Genomic DNA, 26285 nt, shown 5'->3' on the forward strand with positions numbered 1-26285 from the left:
TATGCAACAATTTAAATTGTAGTTACGGTGGGATTTTTGAATTATAGATTTAACCACCAAGAGCAATCAAAACACCGTGTTGGATGCCTTGAGCAGATGAAAATTGTGAAAGCAATTCACTTCCATTCAAATCTTCGCACTGCCCGTTGAAATGAACTAGATCGGCCTCCTTAAAGTCTCCATGAAATGGCTTTTTAGCTGTGATGTGATTATGTTGACATATTTCCTTCTGACGTAATGGTGAAGTGCTCGACTGACCGCTTAAAACAAACCTGATAGTAGCTTAGCAAGCTAGCTAAATATGGAAAACAGCAAAGAGATTAACGAGTGCTGTTTACTTACTCTTAATGCTGGAGAAGCTCTGGCAAAATCATAGTCTTGATTATTCTCAGGAAGCGACATATTCCAGTATTGAAGTGGTGAATATTGAAGTGGTGAAACACCTCTGAAAAGCGCCTGCCACATAACCGAGACCTTGTGCAAATTCCACCCTCTTCAAAACAGAAACTCAGACCTTTTTTTTCTTTTCACAATCAAAAATTTTTGGAAAAGGGAATAGTGTACAGAATGACGCATAGCCAAAATCACACAGAATAACCATGTTTGCAGTTTTTGCATTTAAATTGGACGATCAAGGATTTGCATGAATATTAAAATTATACAAAATGTTGGTTTCTTCCCAGGAAGTAATGAAATATAAGCTATGTTTTGTATTTAATTTTTTTGCCTGTGTTCATAAGACTAATGGTCCAAAAAGCTCTGAACCACCATCTTTGATTTCAGGGGCACTTTAAAGGCTTTTTGTCAAACATTCTACTGAAACTGCCTCATTCAAGAGTTTTCCACTCATGCAGTGAATCACAACTAGGCCTGTCACGAATATTATATAATCGCCTGATCATGCTTTTTTTGTGCTCACTGTATTTTCCACAGTTGCTTTCATGTTGCATTAAATGGAGTATGAACTGATAAACATATCCATTAGGTTGATGCAAAAAATGTGTGTTACACACTAATACCACAAAGCTAAACATCTGATCCATCACACCATCCAACTGGCCAGGAAAGGAACAAGCCAGTCAGACGTACTATTTCTTCCTGGCTACTGGTCATTCCAAAGGCTTTTTACCAATTATATAAATATTCAATTCAATTTCTTCTATATAGCGCTTTTAACAATGGACATTGTCACAAAGCAGCTTGACAAAAATCCGGATATAAATTTGTCCCCATTGAGCACGCCAGAGGCAACGGTGGCAAAGAAAAACTCCCTGAGAAGACATGAAGAGGACTCAAAAGGGAATCGATCCTCATCTGGGTGACATTGGATAGTGCAATTAGACATCATTTCTCTTCTATAACTGTGTACTATAGAGTCAAGCAGTGCTCAACTATGAGCATGAGTCTTTTCTGATTTCATTTGAGTTTTAACTTTAAATCAGTCATATCAAACAAAGTGAAGCGATCGACTCTTCAATGATCGAGACTTAATGAGTGTAACTGTTTTTGGAAAGCGCCTTTAGGCTATGCAAGGATGAGCATCCACAGCCACCTTTAGGGTAAATACGTACACATAGTTTAAGTAATCTTAAAGGGAGTAGAAAAGATGAGAGAGTGGAATGGATTTAGACAGCAGACATTCAAACAGGAGTAATGCATTAGTAATGTTACGGGTTACTAAAGTTAACACAACAACCCTCTTTACACAGACCCTGATAAACAGCTATAACACCAAGTATGAAACATGGATGCATTGTAAACAGACTAATCTTAGCTTAAATTAGATCAATCAAATAGTGATTGTTATTATTATTATATATTTTTTTTTTTTTACAATGATTACTCTGATGATTAGAACATTAATAATTATTTGCACAACAATTAACATACATTGAGCTGCATTTGAAGACTGGGTGGAAACACTGGCTTACCTGAACCATTGCACACTCCTGTATTCCAATCTCCAACTTTGTTTACTGGAAATTAATTTGTTAACCTTTAGCTTTGATCAAAAACATTTGTCATGTATTACTTAAACAGTAATTGTCTAACCTTTAACAGTGCATTCAAAACTTAATTTTCATTTTCTGTTCCATGTTTATGTGGAAATTCCACTTCTATTTGCAAACACTCATACATTCTTGGTCATTTCAGGAAAACAGAATCCATAGGGGCCTTACAAAGATGAGTGCATGTGGGTGTATTGTATATTCACCTCCAGTGAGATGTAGCGCAGAGAGTTCTCCCTCTAAACCTGAGCCCTGAGCCGCTCTCTCTGCCATCGATTTTAGAGAACTGAGCGGTTCCTGAGGCTGAAAAAGAAGAAATAGTAGAGACTCAAAATCCGTGTACATGCAGGTGTGCACACAGTGCAGCGACAGAGATACTAATAATCTGCAATAATCTACAAAAGCTGTGATGAATGCAATTTAAGGTCATATGCATTATAGACACTACTGCTGTTTCAATGCTATGAAATAAAGGTTACCACAGCATAACAGCTGGCACTTAAGTTTGATTGAGGCATCAACATAGTTTTGTCTTTTAGCACTGTTCTCCAAGGATGAGAGTTTAATGGGCATGGCAGAAAGGACTGCTGCTCTGAATCATTACTACAAAATTATTTGAAATTACAATGAAATTGTAGTCTACTTAGTAGTCAAGAAGTTGTAAGTGAGCGAGTGCAACTTGCTAAAATTTGGTAGAATGGGAATTAGTTATGCCAGGGGTGTCCAACCTTGTGCGCAGGTTTTCATCCCAAACAAGCAGGAGCCACGCAGGATAATCCACTGAACTGCAAGTTTACCTGATTAAACAGATGGAATCAGGTGTGGCTCCTAATTGGTTGGAACGAAAACCTGCACACACACACCACACCTTTCTGGATAAGATTCCTAATCATACTAAGGCAGGTACTACAGCTGTGGTCTCCAACCCTCTTCCTTGAGATCTACCTTCCTGCAGGTTTCATCTCCAACCACAATCTAACACACCTGATCAAGAACTTCTTAAGGCAGTGATTAGATGGTCAGGTGGGCACCATTATGGTTGGATCTAAAGTCTTCAGGAAGGTAAATCTCCAGGAACAGTGTTGGTGACCACTGATCCAAGTGATTATTTCTCTTTTTGATGCACACTTTGCTGGGATCAAAAAAAATTATTTAATTTTATTTCTGTAGAGCGTTGCTTCAAAAGGAGCAGGGGAAAATAATCATGCTCTAACACATTTAAATTTGATGTGACACAGCAAAAAGAGAAATAACCACTAGGGTGTGAATACTTTCTGGAGGCACTGTATATAAACAGCACAATAAGTGAAAAAGCATAGAGTGTGTAAATTCTTCCAGACATGATAAAAATGAAGAATTTAACATGAACAGGACCAGCTGACCTTGATTTTGGATCATTATCGGGTCATGGAAACTACTCGACTAGCTGTGTTTCAATAGGTATAATGACTAAAGTAGCATCTACATTTAGATGGGAAAGACGTCAGTAAATAGGGTTGGAAACACATGTTCAGGCACATGTTCCTACCCAGTGCGATATGTAAGGAAAAGCAGAAGAGCAGCCATTCTATACAAGTGATCAGCTGTCAGCAACAACAACTACTACACAGAAAGGGATATTATAGCAGGGTTGTAGTGTATAAACTACTCATTACCAAGACAAATACTCATTGGAGAGTTTAATAAAACCAAAAAAAAAAAAAAAAGGTCTAATGAGACTTATCTGTCAGTGAGGCTCCATTCGAGAGAACTTCAACAGTTACCCAGTAGCTAATAAACTAACGAGCGAGTACAACCAGATAGAGCTGGTAAAATATTCTCCTCTCTTATTAATGCTTGGAAGTTAATTACGGTATTACTTTGGTTGCTAATTAGTAACTTCCTATTGTAACCAAGGCAACACACTCCTGCATTAGCTGTCAGCTTGTGCAAGTTCGTAGTACAGCTAGAGATTCTCAGAGGAGCTCCGAATATCTGTGCGCTCTCATTTTCTGCATGCTGTCCCGAATCATATGACCATGACTCCCTAATCATTAATGTTGCTTATAAAATAGTAACACTGACTTAATGTCGTGTTAAACAATAGTGAGAGGAAAAATAGCTTACTATTTCTCATTTATTGAGCACACAGCGTACCCTGCTCCCCATTCAGCTACTCATAACAAACTGCTTTAATGTCACGCAACGCATTTTCAAGTGATGGGGTGGAACCGGTAAATAAACATCAACTAAATCAATATTCGTTTCTTGCTGCCGGTGACAAGTGGTGACATTTTGAATGCGCCTTCATTTGCCTCAGAATGTTTATAAATTTTATGCACTCGAAATGATTAGAAGCTGTGCGTAGCTCACTCTATTCTTTATCAAAAGCTAAAAATATCAGTGTAAAATAGCTACTCATAAATAGGCCTGTTACGATAATTACGTTATCGACTTATTGTACGGTATATGGATATGACCTTGATCATTTTTGCTGATGTCGATGTTGCCCATGAGAAGGGTCCGCTGTCATTATACAGTACAAGAGCGGCCTCTAGAGGCGAAATAAAAACCATCACTGACAAATATTGTTGTGTTATTTGAAGTGTTCTTTGATTCACTTTGGATGTCTCTGTTTTTATTTATTTGGAGCATTACTATTTGGATGTACATCTTTTATTTACTCTAATATTTATTAATAGTTAATATATAGATGTTTATATAGGTATTTCATTTAAAAGTACAGTACATTTTCATGGTGCAGTCAGTACTGTTTATTTTTGTAATGAAGTTCAGCAATATTTTACTTTGAGTGTTATGTTTTCATTCAGTAGCAGTTTGAAAAACTATCGGTTGATTAATCGGCTCTCGGAGATGTGTGGTCATCATGCACACGTTTGTCGAAAACCAAACCAAAACATCACAAAAAAGCCACCTCAAACCCACTGCAGCTTAAGTTGGGCGGAACCTGGATCATGCAACAGGACAATGATCCCAAGCACACCAGCAAACAGACATATGAATGGCTAAAGAAGAAAAAACTCAAGGTGTTTGAAAATACGAAAGCGTTTAAGACTGTTCTTGTTCTTAAATATGCAATGAAACACACCCACATCATTAATTTCACTAATCTGCAGCTAGATATATAACACGTATGTATGTATGTGGTGTGCGCATGCGTGTGTCTGACCTTGATGGCATCAGCCGCTTGTGTGTAGGAGTGAGGTCCATTCAACAGGCTGCCCCCACTCGGATTACTCTCACTATATGAGGGCGATGGTGAACTGGTAGGAAGAGTCATAGACCCCAGAAGGCTGGACCCACTGTCCTTACTGTTATGACAGGATGTAGAGAAGCATGCATGGTATTTAAGGTTTAACTAATTAAACTGGATAGGGATGATTAAATTAGGGCTAATTACAATCATACATTTGATAAAGAAATTTTAAAAAAAACAAAAAAAACAAAACAAAAACAACAACATCAATATGTTGCATAATCCAAACATATTCCTCTAACGTGTGGAGTTAAAGTGGAGACTGAAAATGGAAATTTTGCAAGTGCTATAGCACACAACCTACACCCCACACTGCATGGAAAAGGCAGTGCTAGGCTCTAACCGCGTGCAAACTCAGCAGCCCTTTTACTTAGAAAAAAAGGTTATACTCACGGCAGATTGGTTGTGGAATTTAAGGATGAGGGTTGGTTATTTTGTAACTGGCTGGCACTGTTGAGGGCAGAATCAGATGTGCTATCTGCTACTATGGCACTGTAGGCTGAAAAGAATGCGGGGTGGGATTAAAGGCTCGGCTAAACAGCAATATTTGAAAGAAGGATTCCATTTAACTACATCTTTTAAAGCCACAGCCTGATTCTAATGCTTATATTTATGGAATAATGATTATAACTATCACTTACTTGTGCCTCCATTCTGCTTCTGCCCACTAGGTGGCCTTGGAAGCCCAGAGCTGCCCACAGCTGTTGCATTTCCTGATGTAGAGTTTCCACCGTTACTCCCAATAACGCCCACGCTGCTCGCCTGCACCAGTCCTCCTCCAACGGGGCTGGGCGTCACCAAGGACGAGGGCTGCACTGCAGTCTGTGTGGTCCCCAGACCTAAGACTGCACTGCTGATCCCTGTAGTGCCTGGTGCTGACCCCAAGAGACCTGTTGAAGCACTGTTTCCATTTGTGCCAGCTGGTTGTACTCCACTGGAGTTTGTGACATTGGCATTAACTGTGGCATTGGCAGTGCCGGATGCAGCGGCCTGGGCGTATGGTGCTGGTGTGGAACTTTGCAGGGGCCCTGGCATACTGGTCCTGGATGCTGGCATCCCTGAAAGACCAAGGCCGGGAATCTGGCCAATGCCACTGGTGGTCGGCACACCACTCTTGGCTAGGCCCAGGCTGAGAGCATGGCTCAGGCTGGAAGCTGGACTTGGAGTGAGCGGAGGCTGGACCTGGTTGCTTGGTGAACTGATATTAGAAGGAGAAGAGGTTGATGTAGGGTTGGGTAAGAGGATATTTGAGGGAGTTGCTGAGGCAGAAATGCTGGATTGGGAGTTGATGGCATTTTTGGACTGCATTTGCTGCTGGATGGCGGAACTGTAGCTGCATGAGTTTTGTACATGGCCTCCTATATTGCTCAGGAGGCTGCTGCCCCCGACTGCCGAGATACTGCTGCTTGCCATGGTCGCCAAAGACACCACTAAGGTAGAAGAGGATCCCGAACATGACGAGGATGACGAGGATGAGGAAAGAGATGATGGATTGCCATTCTTTACTGGAGACTAAGAGTGAAAAAAAACCAGTAATCAAATATCAACCATCAAATAGTTTTTAATGTATTTGATGGATAATATGATGCTCCATCTATCAATGACCACTGTTTCATGACTGCTAGGTTTTGTTGCTACATACTGTAACAGAGTCTAAATAAATGAGAGGATGTTTTTAAAATTACCTGACTGAATTCACTATCTGTGGAACGACCTCGCTTCTTATCATCTTCAGAATTCTTCAGGAGAAAAAGGGGGGGGGGGGGGGACACCTTACTTCTTTTAAAGCATTAATAATAACTAATTATGACTTTGCTCATATGTGAAGCTGTAGGAAATGCCTTGAATTGTGCAAACTTACTGTAGTGCAAGTAGCTGGGGATGGAGGAATTGGGGAAGACGAAGTGGTGGATGTCGGTGTGGAACTGGAGTGCTGGAAGATTTCATCCTCCGTGTGAGTTGGAGGAGATGTGGCGACCAATGGCTGGGCTAAATTTTTTAATGCAGAAATACAAAAACACCAGCATATTTAAAAAAAAAAAAATCACACAACTTTTATGTCAACCATAACCACTCCAATTTTAGGCTTTAAGAGTAAGGCAAGCAAAGAGAATCTCCTAGAGCTTACATATATCCTCCAGGTCCAGGTCATCGTAGAGGAATTCATTCTCCTCAAAGTCAGGATCCTGAGAAGAATCGATGTAGTACTCCACGTCGTCCTTGATTTTGCGGATGGAATCCACCTGTACCGAGTCGTTATCTAGCATTCGCAAAATGGTCTCCAGCATACGAATGTGGTAGCGGTGCCTCTCAATCAACCTTTTCAGCTCGTCTATCCGATCCTGCTTCTGATGGAAAAAACAGAGAGAGCTGCCACTGACCCACAGCTTAAAAAGGGAAAGACATAAAAAGTCATTTTTAATAAGAAGGGAAACTGAATAATCTCATGTTAAAGAGTTCCAGTAAAATTTCTGAAAAAAAATAACAGGTCTTAGACAATCTGATTTGGAAAAAAAAGCAATGTTTGGTAACTAGCGTATTTTACAAAAACCCCCCAAAAAACAAAAACAAATGGTGGGTTGGACTTACAGTCTCCTTGAAAGTATTGGAACACCAAGGCAAATTCTTTTGTTATATACTAAAGAAATGTGTTTGAGATCGAAAGATAAATATGGGACTGATCAGAGGCATTGCACAAACATTGGGCATAGCCAACACAACAATTTGGAATGACCTTAAAAAGAAAGAAACCACTGGTGTACTAACAAGCTGACATGGAACAGGTCAGAAAAGGAAAACAGCAGCAGCTGATGACAAACATTGTAAGCACTGAAGAAAAACCCAAAAACAACAGTCAGTGACACCAACAACCTACACAGGGCAGGGCTGAAGGTATTACAATCCACCCTTCGAAACAGACTTCGAAGTGCAGAAAAATAGATGCCATACCACAAGATGCAAACCACTCTTCAGCAGTAAGAATCAGAAAGCCAGATTGGAATTTGTAAAGAAATACAGAAATGAGCCACAAAAGTTCTGGAACCAAGATGAACCTCTAGCAAAATGATGGAAATGCCAAAGTGTGGAGAAAGAAAGGATCTGCTCATGATCCAAAACGTACAAGCTCATCTGTGAAACATGGCGGAGGTAGTGTTATGGCTTGGGCTTGCATGGCTACGTCTGGAACAGGCTCACTAATCTTTATTGATGATAGAACTCATGATGGTAGCAGCAGAATTAATTCAGAAGTCTACAGAAACATTCTGTCTGCCAATTTACAGAGAAATGCAACCTATCTAATCAGGAGGAAGATCGTCATGCAGCAAGACAATGATCCAAAACATACTACCAACTCAAAAAAGGACTTCATCAGGGGGAAACAGTGGAAGGTTTTAGACTGGCCAAGTCAATCACCAGACCTTAACCCAACTGAGCAGCATTTCACCTCCTGAAAACAACTGAAAGAAGCTACACTACAAGGCTGGAAAAGCATCACAAAAGAAGAAACCAACAGTTTGGTGATGTCAGTGAGTCGCAGGCTTGATGAAGTTATTGCAAGCAAGGGATATACAACCAAATATTAAGTGTTATTTACTTTCATTTTCATCAAGACTTCAAGTCAAGTGGCTTTATTGTCATTTCAACCATATACAGTGAGGGAAAAAAGTATTTGATCCCCTGCTGATTTTGTACGTTTGTCCACTGACAAAGAAATGATCAGTCTATAATTTTAATGGTAGATTTATTTGAACAGTGAGAGAAAGAATAACAACAAAAAAATCCAGAAAAACGCATGTCAAAAATATTATAAATTGATTTGCATTTTAATGAGGGAAATATGTATTTGACCCCTCTGCAAAACATGACTTAGTACTTGGTGGCAAAACCCTTGTTGGCAATCACAGAGGTCAGACGTTTCTTGTAGTTGGCCACCAGGTTTGTACACATCTCAGGAGGGATTTTGTCCCACTCCTCTTTGCAGATCTTCTCCAAGTCATTAAGGTTTCGAGGCTGACGTTTGGCAACTCGAACCTTCAGCTCCCTCCACAGATTTCCTATGGGATTAAGGTCTGGAGACTGGCTAGGCCACTCCAGGACCTTAATGTGCTTCTTCTTGAGCCACTCCTTTGTTGCCTTGGCCGTGTTTTTTGGGTCATTGTCATGCTGGAATACCCATCCATGACCCATTTTCAATGCCCTGACTGAGGGAAGGAGGTTCTCCCCCAAGATTTGACAGTACATGGCCCCGTCCATCGTCCCTTTGATGCGGTGAAGTTGTCCTGTCCCCTTAGCAGAAAAACACCCCCAAAGCATAATGTTTCCACCTCCATGTTTGACGGTGGGGATGGTGTTCTTGGGGTCATAGGCAGCATTCCTCCTCCTCCAAACATGGCGAGTTGAGTTGATGCCAAAGAGCTCCATTTTGGTCTCATCTGACCACAACACTTTCACCCAGTTGTCCTCTGAATCATTCAGATGTTCACTGGCAAACTTCAGACGGGCATGTATATGTGCTTTCTTGAGCAGGGGGACCTTGCGGGCGCTGCAGGATTAAAGTCCTTCACGGCGTAGTGTGTTACCAATTGTTTTCTTGGTGACTATGGTCCCAGCTGCCTTGAGATCATTGACAAGATCCTCCCGTGTAGTTCTGGGCTGATTCCTCACTGTTCTCATGATCATTGCAACTCCACGAGGTGAGATCTTGCATGGAGCCCCAGGCCGAGGGAGATTGACAGGTCTTTTGTGTTTCTTCCATTTGCGAATAATCGCACCAACTGTTGTCACCTTCTCACCAAGCTGCTTGGCAATGGTCTTGTAGCCCATTCCAGACTTGTGTAGGTCTACAATCTTGTCCCTGACGTCCTTGGAGAGCTCTTTGGTCTTGGCCATGGTGGAGAGTTTGGAATCTGATTGATTGATTGCTTCTGTGGACAGGTATCTTTTATACAGGTCTTATCTTTTATACTGCCTTTAAGAGTGTGCTCCTAATCTCAGCTCGTTACCTGTATAAAAGACACCTGGGAGCCAGAAATCTTTCTGATTGAGAGGGGGTCAAATACTTATTTCCCTCATTAAAATGCAAATCAATTTATAACATTTTTGACATGTGTTTTTCTGGATTTTCTTGTTGTTATTCTGTCTCTCACTGTTCAAATAAACCTACCATTAAAATTATAGACTGATCATTTCTTTGTCAGTGGGCAAACGTACAAAATGAGCAGGGGATCAAATACTTCTTTCCCTCACTGTACAGCTGGTACAGTACACCATGAAATGAAAACGTTCCTCCAGGACCATGGTGCTACATAAAACACCACACTAAGTACGTGAGACAATACAGTACTAAATAAGACCTACGCATTTCTACATAGCCTTATCTGTTCCTATACATTTGCTCACCTAAAAATTGGGCGGTCTACCATCAAAGGTGCAATGTTCTAAATTCTTTACCCATTTAGATGTAAAGATCATGAAATGAAATCTGACATTATGATTGTCTCATTCATGTTTTGATCCCAATTTCAAATGACTTCAGTCTATAGCAAAAACTAAAGTACTGGCCTTGCCGTTCTAATACTTTCAGACGGGATTTTATATGCAAGTCAAAGACCGTAACATTTTGGACAAGGGCTTACTTGAGTCAAATGCTGTCAAAACACACCTTTTTTGCTTATTTCATCTATTGTACAGATCACCAAAAATCACGCTTCATAAATATATTCGTTCAGAGCACTTGTAGTGCTCGGAAATTAAGAAGAAACCACTGGATATGTCTGAACTCTAGTTTCCACTGCAACAGTTAAAACTATACGCATGTGTTTGTATGAAAACTACTGCTAATTTTTTTTAAATTCCTTTTTTAAAGTTTGACACTGAATGTCATGTAAAACTCCTTCAAGCCTATTTTAGCAACTGAGGTCCAGTAACCGAGAAGAAAAAAAATCCTTCCAGAAATGGAGCAATAGTCTTAATTTATGGTACAATACAGTGTCTTTCTATGGTACAGCCATCAGTGATTATACGTCAGGGTTCCCCAGTGGCTTGTGAGGCAAACCACAGAAAAGTGTTCCATATTATTTAACTGCTAACACAAGATGGAGACTTGCATTTGGGCCATTTGGATGCTGTTGGTTTTTTTTTTTAACAACTGAAATACTCAGACATAATGAATAAGTCTATTCATTCCCAATGGGTGACCATGACTTTATGAAGCCTGCTGTCTTTGCAGCCTTGTCTTGCACAAAACCTAATGGTACTAACCTTTTTGGCTCTGTAACACCGTTCGGAATCAAATGAGTGCAATCAGTCGTCTTTACAGAAAAACAAGTAGAACAATCCCCACTGCTTTCTCCGGTTTCTCATTTATAGCCTACTAGTAAACCTCCATCACTACCTGGTAAAACTATACATTTTTGAGGCCTGATGTTCTGTTCTGTCACTAGTATAGGATTCATGAGCATGTTTGTGTCAGATGAAGGCAAAGATGCATCGGACAGGCTCGCTTCCTGGAAATAAAATAAGCCCTACCCCTAGAAAATGTATCTCAGTAAGACCAACCCACAATTTTGTTACATATGATAGTAATGGAATATTATGTTTGTTTAGTCAGAAATGATGAAAATAAGAGGTTCAAGATAATATTTTTCTAACATGTTTCATGAAATTTGCTGAAGCTCTCTAATATTTTCAAAATGTATGAAGAACTGACCTCTTTGTCTCCTTTCTTTTTCCGTGTCTGGACTGAGAGTGATTCCACCTCACTTTCAAACTGGTCCACCTGCATGTTTAACGTGTCTATCGTTGTCTATGGGGCAGTAACAGAGCAGAGATAAGATAGACATTTGTAGATTAATAGTATGCACAGTGTTTTCTATACTAAGGCTCTGGTTAATGACCAAATGGAAATCATTACCAGGTGGTGTTCGTTCATACTGAACATTTGCACTTACCGTTAGCCACTGTCCAACCTCCTCTTTCTCTTTTTGTGCAGGGTCTACTTTCTGAGCAAGGCCGAGTCCCTCTTTGGAGTACGCTTTCGTTTTTGTCTCTCGCTCCACAATTTTAAAGCGCTCCATTTGCTGAGGACACAAAAAATATAAATAAATTGAAGCATTTCAAAAACTATTCATTCCGGACGGAAAAAAATTATACTGAATCTAAGAAATTGCGACAAATATTTGCATACTGATTGAGCCTTACACAAAATGCTTTATTGCAGAACTTACCAAACTCCATCACAGGTCTCCTTTTATTTAGAACTCTCAACTAGAGGTCGACCGATTTTACAGATAATTAAGTTGGGCAGTACCAGCCAATAACCGATGAAAACACAACACTCAAAGTAAAATATTTCTAAACTTTGTTACAGAAATAAACAGTACAGACTGTACCATGATCATGTACTGTACTTTTTAAAATGAAATAAAATATAGAAATATTAATACTATTAATAAATATTAAAGTAAATAAAAGATATACATCCAAACTGAACCAAAAAGTAACACTCCAAATAACAAATAAAAATATAGCTGCAAGCAGAAATGGCAGATTCCTCCTACCGATTGCAGACCATTTCAAAATTGACATGGTAGAGAAATGTATCCCACAGATGCAACATTTCAACGCATTTGGCTCAATGGCAGATTTGAAATTCATTTTTGTAGTTTTCCACAAATGATCATTATACAAAAAAAAAAAAAAAATCAGGAGTCAGTGAGGATTTTGAAGAATTACTTCATACTGATACAATGCAAAACCGATCAATCAACGCTCTAATGCCTTCGAAAAGACTAATTCTAAATGCACCACATTCTTCAGCAGATTCTGTTAAGCATGCATTTTCCAGCAATTCTCTCAAAAGTCTGTACAGACTTTCAACTGTCTGTACAGTTACAACATATTTCATTTCAGATCTATTAAAATGCTACTTACAAACTGTCTATCTTTGGTAATGTTATTTTGGCATAGCTTAGTTTAATTTGCTTTGTAATTTAAATTGCATTTTGTTCAATTATATTTCCATGTCGTCATTCCCCCCCACTGGGCCTTAAATAAGACCTCAGTCTTAGTGAGCTTGCTACCGATAATTATATTAATGAATTTCCTCAGTACTGATCACGAGTCCGATATTCTACAGTACATTGATTTCAAAACATAATTGATGGAAGCGCATAGACGAAGAGGAGAAAAATAGTTACAAGAACACAAGTTCATTAAGGTGCTATTAACTATACAGATACATTCCATTATATTATATATATATATATATATATATATATATATATATATATATATATATATATATATATATATATATATATAATGACTACTCCCTAGTCAAATTCAGCATTAAGGAATGGTCTTAAATGTACTTAAGTTTGGTGACAAGATTTACTCCATTAGGGTTGTGCATTATATATTTACATAGCTTTTGATATAGTAAATCATTGTCCATTTGTGTATTTCATTCAAATATAGTTTCGTGTAAATTAATGTATCATGTCTTCTCTTCGGGTATATTACAGTTTAAAAGGAGAACAGGATTTTCATTTTATCATGTGTTCAGTGTGGATAAATGGATGTATCCATTAACTAACTACTATTAGGCTTAATGTATAAAAGTGGAATTAAGGTAATTACAATGATACACACACAAACACAGGTTCACTCACTGTCTCTATGAGTTTGCGGTTGTCCACTAGCTGCCTTTTGTCTTTGATCTCGTTTGAAGCCACCCACGTCTTAATCTGGTCTCGGAGGCGCTGGAAAGAACAGATGGACAGCCCAAAGAGAGAGAAAGAAGGAAAAATGAAGTGACAACGAAACACAATGATGACTAAGGAGAACTTGAGAATATGCTTGTACACTTGAGTCCAGCATGCAGTGACTTGTCCTGTGAGGCCAAGCACAGCTGACCTCACACACAGGTACAGTGTGTGTGTGTGTGTATATGTATATATATATATATATATATATATATATATATATATATATAAATATATAAATATAAAAATATAATATACTCATTCATATATATTCATATGTCCTTAGCTTTGGTAGCAAGAATCCTCATAGTAACCAAAATATATAAACACATTATTCAGTGAAATATGGTATCACTTTGACAGAAAAATCACATTTCAGAATGCATCAAAGGTGTTTAATTTTAGGACAGGAATCAGAACTGAAATGCAATTAAACAATTAATGAGAGCACAACAGATAAATGAAGGTATGGTTACACAAATCAATTCTATGCTTACTTACTCTACACTGAACAAAATAATCAATGCAACACATTAGGCGTCACCAGACACTAATGGGGGGGGGGGGGGGGGTGTTCTGGAATAACATCCTATGAAAAGATGACAAAGATCAACTTGTACCAAAATGACAGGAAGAATATGGAGGGGGAAAAAAAAGTACTACACCTTTCACCCAATTTGGGTGTACATGCCCTTAAATTAAAGCTTAAAGTCTGCAAGTTGAGATCATAGCAACACTAATATACTGCTTTATAACTGTCAATGCCCAAATACTTATGGACATCACTGGGTATGAGAACTGAAACGGTTCATGGTATTTCTTTTATTTACCGATGCAACACAATCATCTGGAAACACCAAGTAAAAAAGGGGGGAAAATGGAAGAAAGCAAAAATAAAAAGAATATTTTCTAACTGTTTTATCACTAGCTGCGTTTACATGGACAACAATAATCCACTCTTAACCCGATTAAGACCATACTTTGATTAAGAAACTACCATGTAAACAGCAATTTTTACTTACCTTAATCTAATTAAGGTCATACTCGAATTAAGCTCTAATCGAATTAAGACAGGTGGAGTACTCCTGTTTTAGTCGCATTATGGACGTGTATTACAGACATGTAAACACCTTAATCACATTATGAACGTCATGTGAGTTTTCACCGCATTTTGCGACAGTACACGATCACACACGGCAGTGCTCAACATTTTATGGCAAACAAGAGAGTCCGGCTACGTCCCAAACCGCATACTTGCCTACTATAGGCCTGTAGCGGGGAAAAATACATGCATCTCGGCTGCTAGATAGACGGTAAGTATGCGGTTTGAGACGCAGCCCACGGCTTCAAGCAGTTGTCTATTAGCACGTATAGCATGACAAATAATTAACTGCACTTAAAGCGTTCGTAAAAAATAAATAAATAAATAAATAAATAAATAAAAACACCCAAAACTGTATACGGTACCTTAACGAAGACTAACTGTATGTTGATGCATGAAATTCTGGAGGGACGTCGGAGGCGTGGTGTGGTGACGTAATGACGTGTGCTGTTAATCTAATTATGTTCTATAACATGTAAAATGGGTACATGACAGGAGTATTCTAAAATTGACTCATGTAAACACCTTAAATCACATTATTTTCTTAATCAGTGTAAGGCCAATAATTAGATTACTGTTGTCCGTGTAAACGTAGTCACTGAAAATGAAACAAAAATATGTATGACCAAACGTGTGTAACGTGTCACCTGTAATTTTTTTATCTCTTTCTTGAGGTCAGCCTCATACTTCTCTTTTTGGTTGGCATTGGCTGCATTGTGAAGCTGGAGAGAGGAAAGCGCACACACACACTTGCTGAGCAGTAACAATTATTTATTCAAAGGCAGAACAAAGTGCAGAATATACGGCTTTGAAGGGTTATCAAAATAAAAACAGATTTGTTCATATTATTTCTCTATGTTTAAAAGTAAACATGACTCTCACCTTTTGCCAAATGTCTTCAAACTGTTCAACTCCTTCAGTGACTTTTTTTAGACATCGATCAATTTCACCTGAAATCAAAAGAGAAGAAAGGTCAGTAGAGTATACGTAGACATTAGTAAAGTGATCATGTAACTAATAAAAAACCTGATTTTTTTTATACAAGAAAAGGTTTGTAAACCGTTTAGAATGACATGACCAACTGTGCAATAATTACACATTAAATGTGGTCTGATCATTAAAGTCATAATTAGAAACGAATGCCATCTGCTTAAAGAAATGACTAATGTGAAATCACAGGAGCATGTCCAATGATTTAAAAAAAAAAAAAAAAAAAAAAAAAGTGAGAAGGAACACAAGGCTCAAAAAAGACCTTAGAGCTTGGAACACATCATTCAATGCTAATATGGTTTCTACCAGTTATAATATAAGGTGTTGTATCCTTTTTCCTGGCTAAAAATGATTAATAAATGTATTCAATAAAGGCATGAAATGTATTTGTATGACATTTTATGAGTAATTAATTAGAATTATGAATAAAAGTGAACAGTATGAGGAAACGTGCCAACCAGCGCTCTGAAAATAACGTTACTATATTGCATTGGTATTTTTACTGCGTTGGAAACGCGTATTTAGTGACTGTAGCAGTCCCGCGTACTAGCACTTGCTGCAATCCTTGTGTTTAGTTGCAGTCTTCTCCGAGTTTAGAGCTTTCTGTTCCAACTACGCTTTACGAATAAATACAAGTGTGATTCTGTCCTGGTTTTAGAAGGTCTTGGACACATCAGCTTAGTTGAACAATTCGCAGCATGTACAGTGATGGAAATGATTCCCCCCTCACCTTGTAGTTTTCTTTTATCAGCCATGACTTGACTAAGATGTTTTCTTCATGCCTTCTTTCGCTGTTACAGAATTAACAAAATACATCGTTAGTCAGTTTAGAAAAACAGCTTAAAAGAAAATGTAGGGAATGTGTCAAAAAAAAAAAAAAAAAAAAAAAAGGTCCAAACTTTGTAACCTGAGCATGTTTAACAGACAATTTATCTAATTACAATTCGTTCCTACTTTTTTTAATCTAAAAGAACATTAGTCTTCGTAAGTAAAGCTCCAGACAGAATGTGAACCCGAATATATAAGCACAATGAGCACCATTTTATTTTATCATGAAGTGTTGTCATGAAGTGTTTCACTAACTGTTTTAATTTGTGTACTTTCTCTACACCAATACACAAGTGTTTCATTAACTAGTGCTGAAACTAAGCAAAATACTCATATTTGTAGTATTATTGAAGTATAATTTACTGTATATATACACGGTTTTATTCCGTCAGAATCAAAAACTTGATTACGCATTCAACAATCGAGGCAGCAATCTTTTAGCAAAGTTGTGTGTAAACGTTTGCGTAAGGCAAACCGAACGGGAAAAAAATTTTTCCGCAAGTTTCGTAAATGCTGATTTTCTTCATACTTGCGTGTGTAAATTGTGTTCCTGACACAGCTCACTTGCATGTAGTGACACGCACAAAACTCCATAAAAGGTAAAGCGCACAGAGAGCTGGGAGCACAAAATGAACGAACAAAATGAGTAAAGCTAAAAAACAGAAACGGAAGTTATTTAACTCACTTCTATATAATAATAATAGTAAGCGAGAGCTAAATCTTCTGTCAGCTGAGGCGTTTGTTACCGGCCCGTCCTCCGTTTATACACCGCCATTTCTTTTGTCATCACTGAATGATTAGTTTTGTGTGTCACAATTTATGGTTTTGTCAGTCCATTTTCTTCTTGTGCTGGCGAGTAGGATATGAACGCTTTTCTGAATTTATAGGATTTCCATGAATACCAAATTTCTTGTGTAAACCCTTGTGCAAATGATTTACGAATAAATTGTTCGTGTCAAGCTTTGTCCACCATTGCACCTATAAGAAACTATAACTATGTCCTTTACATTCATACGTCCCCGAGTATCGCTTTGGGCTGTGGTTGGATAGTGACCGCTTTTCAGTGGAGCGGGTCTGTAGTACACTGATGAAACTGAAGTGTGGTGCGTTTTTTTGTCACTAAAAATTAAAAGCAATATTGTATTGCATTTCACATTTTTTCACCGGTGTGATTGTGTTTGACGCTGACATGGAATCTTCTCCACAGGAACGTAATTATAATATGAAAAAACAGTGAGGCCATCTGCTGGATTTTATGCTGAAGTGTAACATCAACCAGTAGACACCAATGCATAAGAAAATGCTATTAAATGGCCAGGTGCTCGGTTTGATTTGTACAAGTTGTAGTTTAGAACAACAAAAGGTAGGTCTTGACTGACTGTGACTGCATCATTGCGATTGCAGTGAGCATGCACTGATGTCAGAGTTCAGAGATGAACACAAGGGACTGAGTTACCTGCAATGAAATACATATTTCACCCTTCTTTTTTTATGAATCTGATAAATAATTGTGGAGGATTCTCTTATTAAACTGTACAGAACATCAGATTTTGTCCAACCTCAAAACTGATCGAAATATGTCAGAGCGCACGATTCGTCCACTCAGATATACATTAGATGCTAGTGTGAAAGGAAATAACCAGCCATCCACACCCATTTAAGCTCCACTTTTCAAAAAGATTGTGAGGTAGACTTGAGCTGAAAGAGGGGGGTTTGCATGACCATTTAATGAACGACACAGCTGCGATAATCAGTTGTTCCGCTTATATCTTCTCTCGCTCTTTCCCTTTCTCAAAAAAAAAATGCAGCTCGCCATTTTTACAGAGAAACCGGAAAGCGAGAACTCCTCTGTCCTGAAGACATTCCTGTGCAGGGAAACTCTGCAAAACGTTATGACTCTTACAAAGCGCTGACACCTGAGACTCCGCCCATAAAAGTTAAATAAATGTCTCCTAAAAAATAATTATTAAAAAAAAAACAATAAATAAACCAAAAAAAAAAACAAAAAAAACCATACACACATACCTTACCACATAAAAACATAAAACCTAGATTAAACATTATACGTTTCTTTGTTAAACAACACTTTTTACAATTATGTTTATCATTAGTCTTAAATTATGTGGCACATTTGCTATACAAATCCCTGTGTATGAGTGGTTAACTGTGGAAACAAGAACAAACGCATTAATATTAACCTGTCGTTCATGCTACAGACGGAACTACTGTCCGAGCCGTGCTGTTATACACAAATAATGCACACCTGCTGAATCTGATCAATCAGACTCAAGAATTCAACTGTGCTGTGGTATAATTAGGCTATAACTAACATGAACGAATGTTTGGGCCTTTCAGAAGTTCACTTCTGGCCATTTTTCTGGAGCACTTTTCCGCACTTTTTCTATAACGTAAAGACACTCCAGGAAGTGCTGGCGCTTTTCAATCATGTCCCGCCGAAACCTAGGACTGGCCAAGTTTTAAACGCAGAACAATAAAATGTGTGTGGCGTTTTAAAAGAGTGGTAAGAGAAACAAGTTTTCCCGACAGTTATTTTCTGCCTAGAGAATTATTTTGGATACGTTTAAGCTTAAGGGGACTGAATACAGTAAACAAGAGAGTTACAGGACAGGTTCACACCGCACTTTATGTTGCCTGGCTTCATTTTTTTTTCCCCAGATCAGTTCCTAATTCTGAAATGACTGACACCCGTGCACACCAATTAATCCACCAAGTAAAAACTTGTCTACTGATCACCAGATCCCACCTTGGCTGAGGCGTGTAGCTGTGACTCCTAAAGGCTCATCTGTGGGACATCACTCTATTCAATCTAAATAAGGAACTTAAGAGAAGTGCATTCACATATGCAGCATTTACTCCATTTAACTCAAACCCTGGAGTGTTTTTTCCCTCCGTGCCATTCATTTAGGAAGGTGAGACAACATCTGGCCTGATCCAAGTGAATTCTAGCACGGTTCAAGTTCGGTGATAAAGCAGTTTGACCCTCAGATTGACCCATCTGTACATGACGGGTGGCAGGCAGCATACTGTGTACATGTGAGCTGCTAAACTGAGCAGCAACGAACAAAATAAACCAAAAGACAGCTGCAGTGCAAAATAAAAGGAAAATTGTATAATTTTGAGACTGGAGAAGTCATTATAAGTTGCATTTTCAGTTGAATTTGGGGAAACCACTTGAAACATACATTGTGTTTAACTATTCCTTTTGTTTGATTTGTTCATTGCAAACAGCTGAAAGTCTGTACATTTGGCAATAAACCTGATTTGCAATGGGGGTGGAATATATACAACTGTATATTCCCATTGATATTTTACATTTGTTTTACAACCCCAATTCTGAAAAAGTTGGGACAGAATGGAAAATGCTTATAAAAACAAAGAGAAAGGATTTGTAAATGTACTTTGACTTGTATTTAAACAAAAAATGTATAAAGACAAGGTATTTGATGTTTTACTTGATCAACTGCTTAGTTTTTTTTTTAAGGTAAATGTTTATTTTGAAATTGATACATGCAACACGTTCCAAAAAAGTTGGGACAGGGGCAATTTAGGACTAATAGCGATGTGACGAGTTGAAATAAAGTGATGTGAAACAGGTGAGGCAATCGTCTAATCATAGTATATAAGGAGCCTCCAAAAAAAAGCCTAGTCCTTCAAGATCAAGGATGGGTCGAGGATCAGCAATCTGACAACTGATGCGTCAGTGAATAATTCAACACTTTGAGTGTTGATTAACATTCCCCAAAGACAAATCGGTAGGATTTTGAGCATTTCACCTTCTACAGTGCACAATATAATTAAGAGATTCAAGGAATCCGGTAAAATCTAAATCTACGGTGCGTAAAGGGCAAGGCCGAAAACCACTTCTGAATGCGTGTGATCTCTGATCCCTCAGACCTCACTGTGTTAAAAACCGTCACGAGTGTGTAGTGGATATCCTGCCATGGATATGTTGATGTGTTTTCAATATAGTACAGGGTGAACTGAATATTCAAATGCACTGTACTTAACTTGTTCAATCATTGGCTCTCATTTAACAAGTTCAATACGAACAGATTTATTCGTAAATCGTTTGTACAAGCATGTACACAAGAAATTTGATAATCGTGAAAATATAAATTCAGAAGAACCTTCGAATCCTACTCGTGCTCCTGAGTGTATATGCAAAGTATACACACACATACATACACACACATATATATACACACACAGTACTGTGAAAAAGTTTTAGGCACATGCAAAGAAATGCTGTAGAGCATAGAAGCCTTCAAATAATTAAATTAAATGTTAAAGAGCAGTAAACAGTAGTAAATGAAACAAAAGTCAATATTTGGTGTGACAAATTTTTTTTTAAAATTAAAATAGAAATACCAGTCTCCGGTAAGTGTTATTGAGCATCTTGCAGAATCAGTCACAGTTCTGTCTCACTTGCTTCTTATTTCTGCAACAAAACCCGGCAGCCTTTGTTGTGTTTTTCGTCTGAAAAGTGTCTCTTACGTAATATGCTGCTTTCTTTAATGACAAACATTTTTCTGTAACATTTAATTTTGTGTTAGAAAACTAAAATGCTTTATGTACTCACTGTATCTATAATCTATAACAGTTTGTACAAAAAAAAAAAAAAAAAGGTGGCTATTACTGCATTTTTATATCTGGAATATACTGTTGAGTTGAAATAGCTTGTTTTTATTACCTTTACATAAAAACAAATAATTTAATTATGGCGACACATATAAAATAGAACGGGCCACTCTGTCTGCACGGAGCTGTAAACCCTAAAACAAATGCCTCTGCTGACAGAAGATTTAATATTATATATTACTGAATAATTAATTTGCATAGAAGCGAGTGAAAACATCTTCCACGTCTGTCTTTTAGCCTTTACTCCGATTGTTCATTTCATGCTCCCAGCTGTCTGTGCACTTGACCTTTTATGGAGTTTTGTGGGCGTCACTACATAGAAATGAGCTGTTTCAGGAACACACTTTGCACTTTAAGGGTTCGCTTTTACATTGGTTTGTCTTATGCAAACATGTACATACAACTTCAGTAAAAGATTAATAAATGAGGGCTGATGAACATGTTTACAGCAGACTACGTTTTTTTTTTCCGCTAGTCTCTGCTCTTAACCTTTTTGAGGACCAAGTTCTGTGTACCAATATCAATGCAGCAGAACCTCCTGCAAAATAGACGATGCTATCCATCAGTGTTAACTAGCACAGCAGTGCAGTGTAGGAAACGTTTTTTCAAATTGCACCTGCCATTACGACTATGACCACGGCCCTTAAATCAGGATTATAACTCATTTAATCCTGGGATTATGTTGCTCTGAAAGGCTCACAGCATCACAGCGTTCAAAAGTTTGTTGACAGTGCAAACCAGTCCACCTACGTGTGCCTACACAGAAGTGTGGACAGCCAATCGTTCTGCAGCATTCTAGAGTCCATAACTTGTGGCCTGCTAAGTGAACAAAAGATATCAGACGCTCTGAGAGCTGTAGGTGGAGGCTCTGAGGCTGAGACTAATCGAGAAATACCATACATCACTGCATAATCAATCTTCGCACATCACATGGACAGTGCTTGTGTAGTTTTCTGATATCTAATCACATTTCGATATCCAATCTCTTTTTGTTCCAGAAATATAAACTAATCTGATAAAAAAAAAAAACTACAGAAATACCACAGATTTGTTAAAACAAATAAAGAAAAAAAAACATTGTGGTACTGAACCTGAAGGGCCTGAAGGAGGTTTTAACAGGAGAGTTTAAATACTCATCCTTGTCAGGGCGCTTTTTCACCAGACAGTGTGGCTCAGCTCTACAAGTTACTCAATGATCCACACGGCCGCCATTTTCCACCTCCAGACGAGGCCAGTCTTGCCATACTAAGGTACCCGTGCAGAATTTGGTCAACAGAAAAGCTACAAAAGAGCCTGAGTTAATTTGTCCTTCTTACAGTGTGGGAAGGATGGTATTAGTCTCGCACCTGTCAATCAGTACGTCTGTGAACTCATGATAGATATCATTTACTATAACATTATCAAAGAGTAAATGGTCTGCACTTATATAGCGCTTTTATCCATAGTGCTTTACACCGTGTCCCATTCACACTTGCACACCAATGGTAGCAGAGCTGCCATGCAAGGTGCTAACTTGCCATTGGGGGCAACCTGGTGTTCAGTGTCTTGCCGAAGGACACTTCGGCATGTGGAGTCACGTGGGCCGGGAATCAAACCACCAACCCTACGATTAGTGGACAACCCGCTCTACCACCTGAGCCACAGCCGCCCGTTATCAGTACAATTACTGTAAAATGTCCTCATCAGATGCTTCCTAAACAAATATAGTAATTAATACCAAATTAGCAGGACTTTGTACTTATTAGTCCACCGATCTGTGCAAGGAATCGATTGGCTCAAATTATTCCTACAATGAGACCAGTCCTTATGGTGAGTGTTCCCCAGTCACAACTTTAGTTCTTACTTGCAATTAGTTCCCACTGTGTGATGCACAAAAATGGAAGAACCACAGCAACAGTCCAAAATCTAGTGGAGCCTGTTACAGCCGCACAGTGGGAACAACGATATATCAATGCCCAAGGTTCTGGAATGAGACGTTAATGCTAAAGCTGTCCACATAAGTTTGCCCATATCTCTTTAGTCTCTGCTCGTACCCTTCTTCGAGGACTAAGATCTGAGTACCGATACTCACGCACCAGAACTTCCAGCAAAAGAAAAGAACAGATGCCATTTTGTATAAAACAAATGAAGCTAGAAAGGAGCAGTATGGAAAACCGTTTTCAAAATTGCTCCTGCCATTAAGACAGTAAAAGCACGGTGAGGTAACTGAGAACATGCACGGGTCTGTGATTTTCTAATTTTGCTACAGTGGTGAGAACTACAAACCAACTATTCTTATAGTTATTATGCCTATAAATAAATGTAAAGCACAACGTAATGACAAGTTGAGTAAAATAGGTTCTATGGGTATGGAAAGTTGTGTGTGTGTGTGAGACGATTTCAGAGACAGAAAAAAAAAAAAAAGGATTTCAATTTGTGGTTTTCTTGAATCCATGAAAATCTGATGTTACTTTGAAAAATTGCAAGCTCCTCAGAATAGTGTCATTTCCTTGATTTTGAGTTCATTTCTGCGATCGCAAAATCCTGGAGGAACTGGTCATCAAAATTGACATACATCTGAATAATCAAAAGTTTGGACACCCCTGTACTAACTTCTCAGAGGAAAACCACTACTCGCATAACAAATACTCCAGCACAAAATTGTGTATCCCCAAGATGTTGATCACACCTTGAACTACTTTCAGTGTGTCCCAAAGATCACAGAACATCATAAAGGGACACAAAGACATGTTGAATGAAAGACTCCTGATTTTTCTGTGTTCAGTTGCGTGCAGCTGGGACACATGGCTACACCACACTGCAGTGTGTGTGTATCACTGTGAGGCTGCTGCATTGTAACACATCCATTCCCAATACATCCCGTCCAAACACAGTCTCTCTATAACACGTGTGTGTGTGTGTGTGTGTGTGTGTGTGTGCCTACCTGACTGCAACAATCTAACACAAAAGCAGCAGGACATGAGGAAGTTTGGAGCCTGCTGGATTTAAAGTGCACTTTAATGTGTGAACATGGGCACTGCCTTCAGCTAAACCCTTCTAAAATAACACAATCTGCCAAGCAACTAGAAAACACCAGGATGACCATATAATTAAAAAAAACAAAAAAAAACCAACAACAACAATCAGTGGGACTAGTTGTAGTTGTAGGTGCATGTGCTTCTCCAGATTTCTTTACAGGCGGAAGACAACCGAATTACAACTTAGGCGAGTGGAAATATTGTTTCCCACAACCCAAACCTCCAGATTTAAAAGAGTGTGCGCTCTTGCTACATTCTGCCTGATTACTGAAAGCTTTTATCAGGTCCTGTGTAATACACGGTCGGCTAAGCTCTTTGGCCGGGGTACAAAATTGGAAAGGAAAAGGGGAGAGAGAAAAAGGCATGTAAATTGAGTAATACTTACCCCAAACAAGAGCCGGTTTTACCTGATTTTCCTTAGTTTCACCTTTCCTCTTTTCTTTCAGCTTGTGTTCTGTTAACAATTTCCCAACTTTTTTTTCCGGTCTTTATTTTTAATTTCCTATTACTTCTATTCGCCAAACAATCACTCCGCGCATCCAAGATGGCCACCAGGAACACCTCCTCCTCCGTTGAAGCATTGCTGGGCTCTGTCCCCGCCTCCTTCCTTTCCTATTGGATGTCGCTGCGCGTTGGTCGCCAGTGATTGGACAGGAGAGCACTCTATCTAGCTGCAAAGGCCGTGCGATTCGCGCGATGGTTGGGGGAGTTTGCGGGGTTAAAGGTGTACCAAATGGTTAGTTATCCACTAACTAATTGTAACATCTTAACATTTTATGTATATTCGACTACTACTACTACTACAATAATAATAAGATAATAATATAATGTATTATAATTCTATTAATAATGTTACCAGAGTCCTTTGATGTCTACTTAACATCTTAAAACAATTCTATAACTATGTGTATACAGCAATTAGTTCCGTTCCGCACTGGGATAAAGTTGGTTTGATGTTTGATGTTCGATATTCGCGGATATGCGGAAATTAAGGGACCGTCTCTAAAGTTACATACGACATTGTTATACACGTTTCTAACTTCAATAGCATTTGAAGGGAATGATGTACAGTCACACACCCATCTGTACAGTGTTTATCTAGGTGTCAGGTATGAGACACACCTTTTACATTTTTGATATTTAACCCTGCAATGCATGAACCAAAAAAACCTTCACGGATGCATAAAGGGTGTCAAAATGACCCGTATTGGATAGAATGGTTTTCTTAAAAAAAAAATATATATATATATATATATATATATATATAGATGTCCTATTAATGAAATAATTAAAAGAACTGATGATTCACGAATGTTTTAATATTTCAAACATTTTTATTTTTAATCCTCATCCCTCCTTTCTTCTGTACAATTCTGCTTATTGTGCCTTGAACATGCGTCATCATTATTAGCATTATCATCTTCATTTCAACAATTGTCAGGAGTTCAAGAGGTTAAAATAATTTTTAATACTGTTATCTTTATGTACACATATATAAAATTGATTTTTTATTTATAGTATATATATATATATATATATATATATATATATATATATATATATATATATACATATATATATACACACACACACACACACACTTACTGCCACTACCAAAACACCAAGCATTTTTCCTGTGGAAATATAAGTTTTGAGGCC

The 26285-nt window shown here is 38.3% G+C and overlaps 1 protein-coding gene across 6 annotated transcripts in view; it reads right to left on the reverse strand.

Moving 5' to 3' along the window:
- The window catches only part of cnot3b (CCR4-NOT transcription complex, subunit 3b), a 45941-nt gene extending 20362 nt beyond the window's left edge, over positions 1-25579 (reverse strand). Inside the window, exons 1-15 of one of the 6 annotated variants that reach the window (XR_008387423.1) lie at positions 25012-25578; positions 16853-16913; positions 16015-16082; positions 15780-15854; positions 13938-14027; positions 12216-12344; positions 11975-12070; positions 7394-7652; positions 7127-7254; positions 6951-7004; positions 5907-6777; positions 5659-5764; positions 5179-5320; positions 2216-2312; positions 343-1976 (exon numbers count right to left, since the gene is read on the reverse strand). Coding sequence is in view for 5 of the 6 variants with exons in the window: in XM_053638992.1 (XP_053494967.1) it covers positions 1932-1976; positions 2216-2312; positions 5179-5320; positions 5659-5764; positions 5907-6777; positions 6951-7004; positions 7127-7254; positions 7394-7652; positions 11975-12070; positions 12216-12344; positions 13938-14027; positions 15780-15854; positions 16015-16082; positions 16853-16877 (2185 nt within the window). In the remaining variant the exon portion in view is untranslated. Of the gene's footprint in view, positions 1-342; positions 1977-2215; positions 2313-5178; positions 5321-5658; positions 5765-5906; positions 6778-6950; positions 7005-7126; positions 7255-7393; positions 7653-11974; positions 12071-12215; positions 12345-13937; positions 14028-15779; positions 15855-16014; positions 16083-16852; positions 16914-25011 lie in introns of all 6 variants that reach the window. The other 5 variants (XM_053638992.1, XM_053638990.1, XM_053638989.1 and 2 more) reach the window with 5 other exon arrangements.
- Positions 25580-26285: the final 706 nt, after the last annotated feature.

This window comes from Ictalurus furcatus, chromosome 12 (genome assembly GCF_023375685.1).
Source record: "Ictalurus furcatus strain D&B chromosome 12, Billie_1.0, whole genome shotgun sequence".
Classification (NCBI taxonomy): domain Eukaryota; kingdom Metazoa; phylum Chordata; class Actinopteri; order Siluriformes; family Ictaluridae; genus Ictalurus; species Ictalurus furcatus.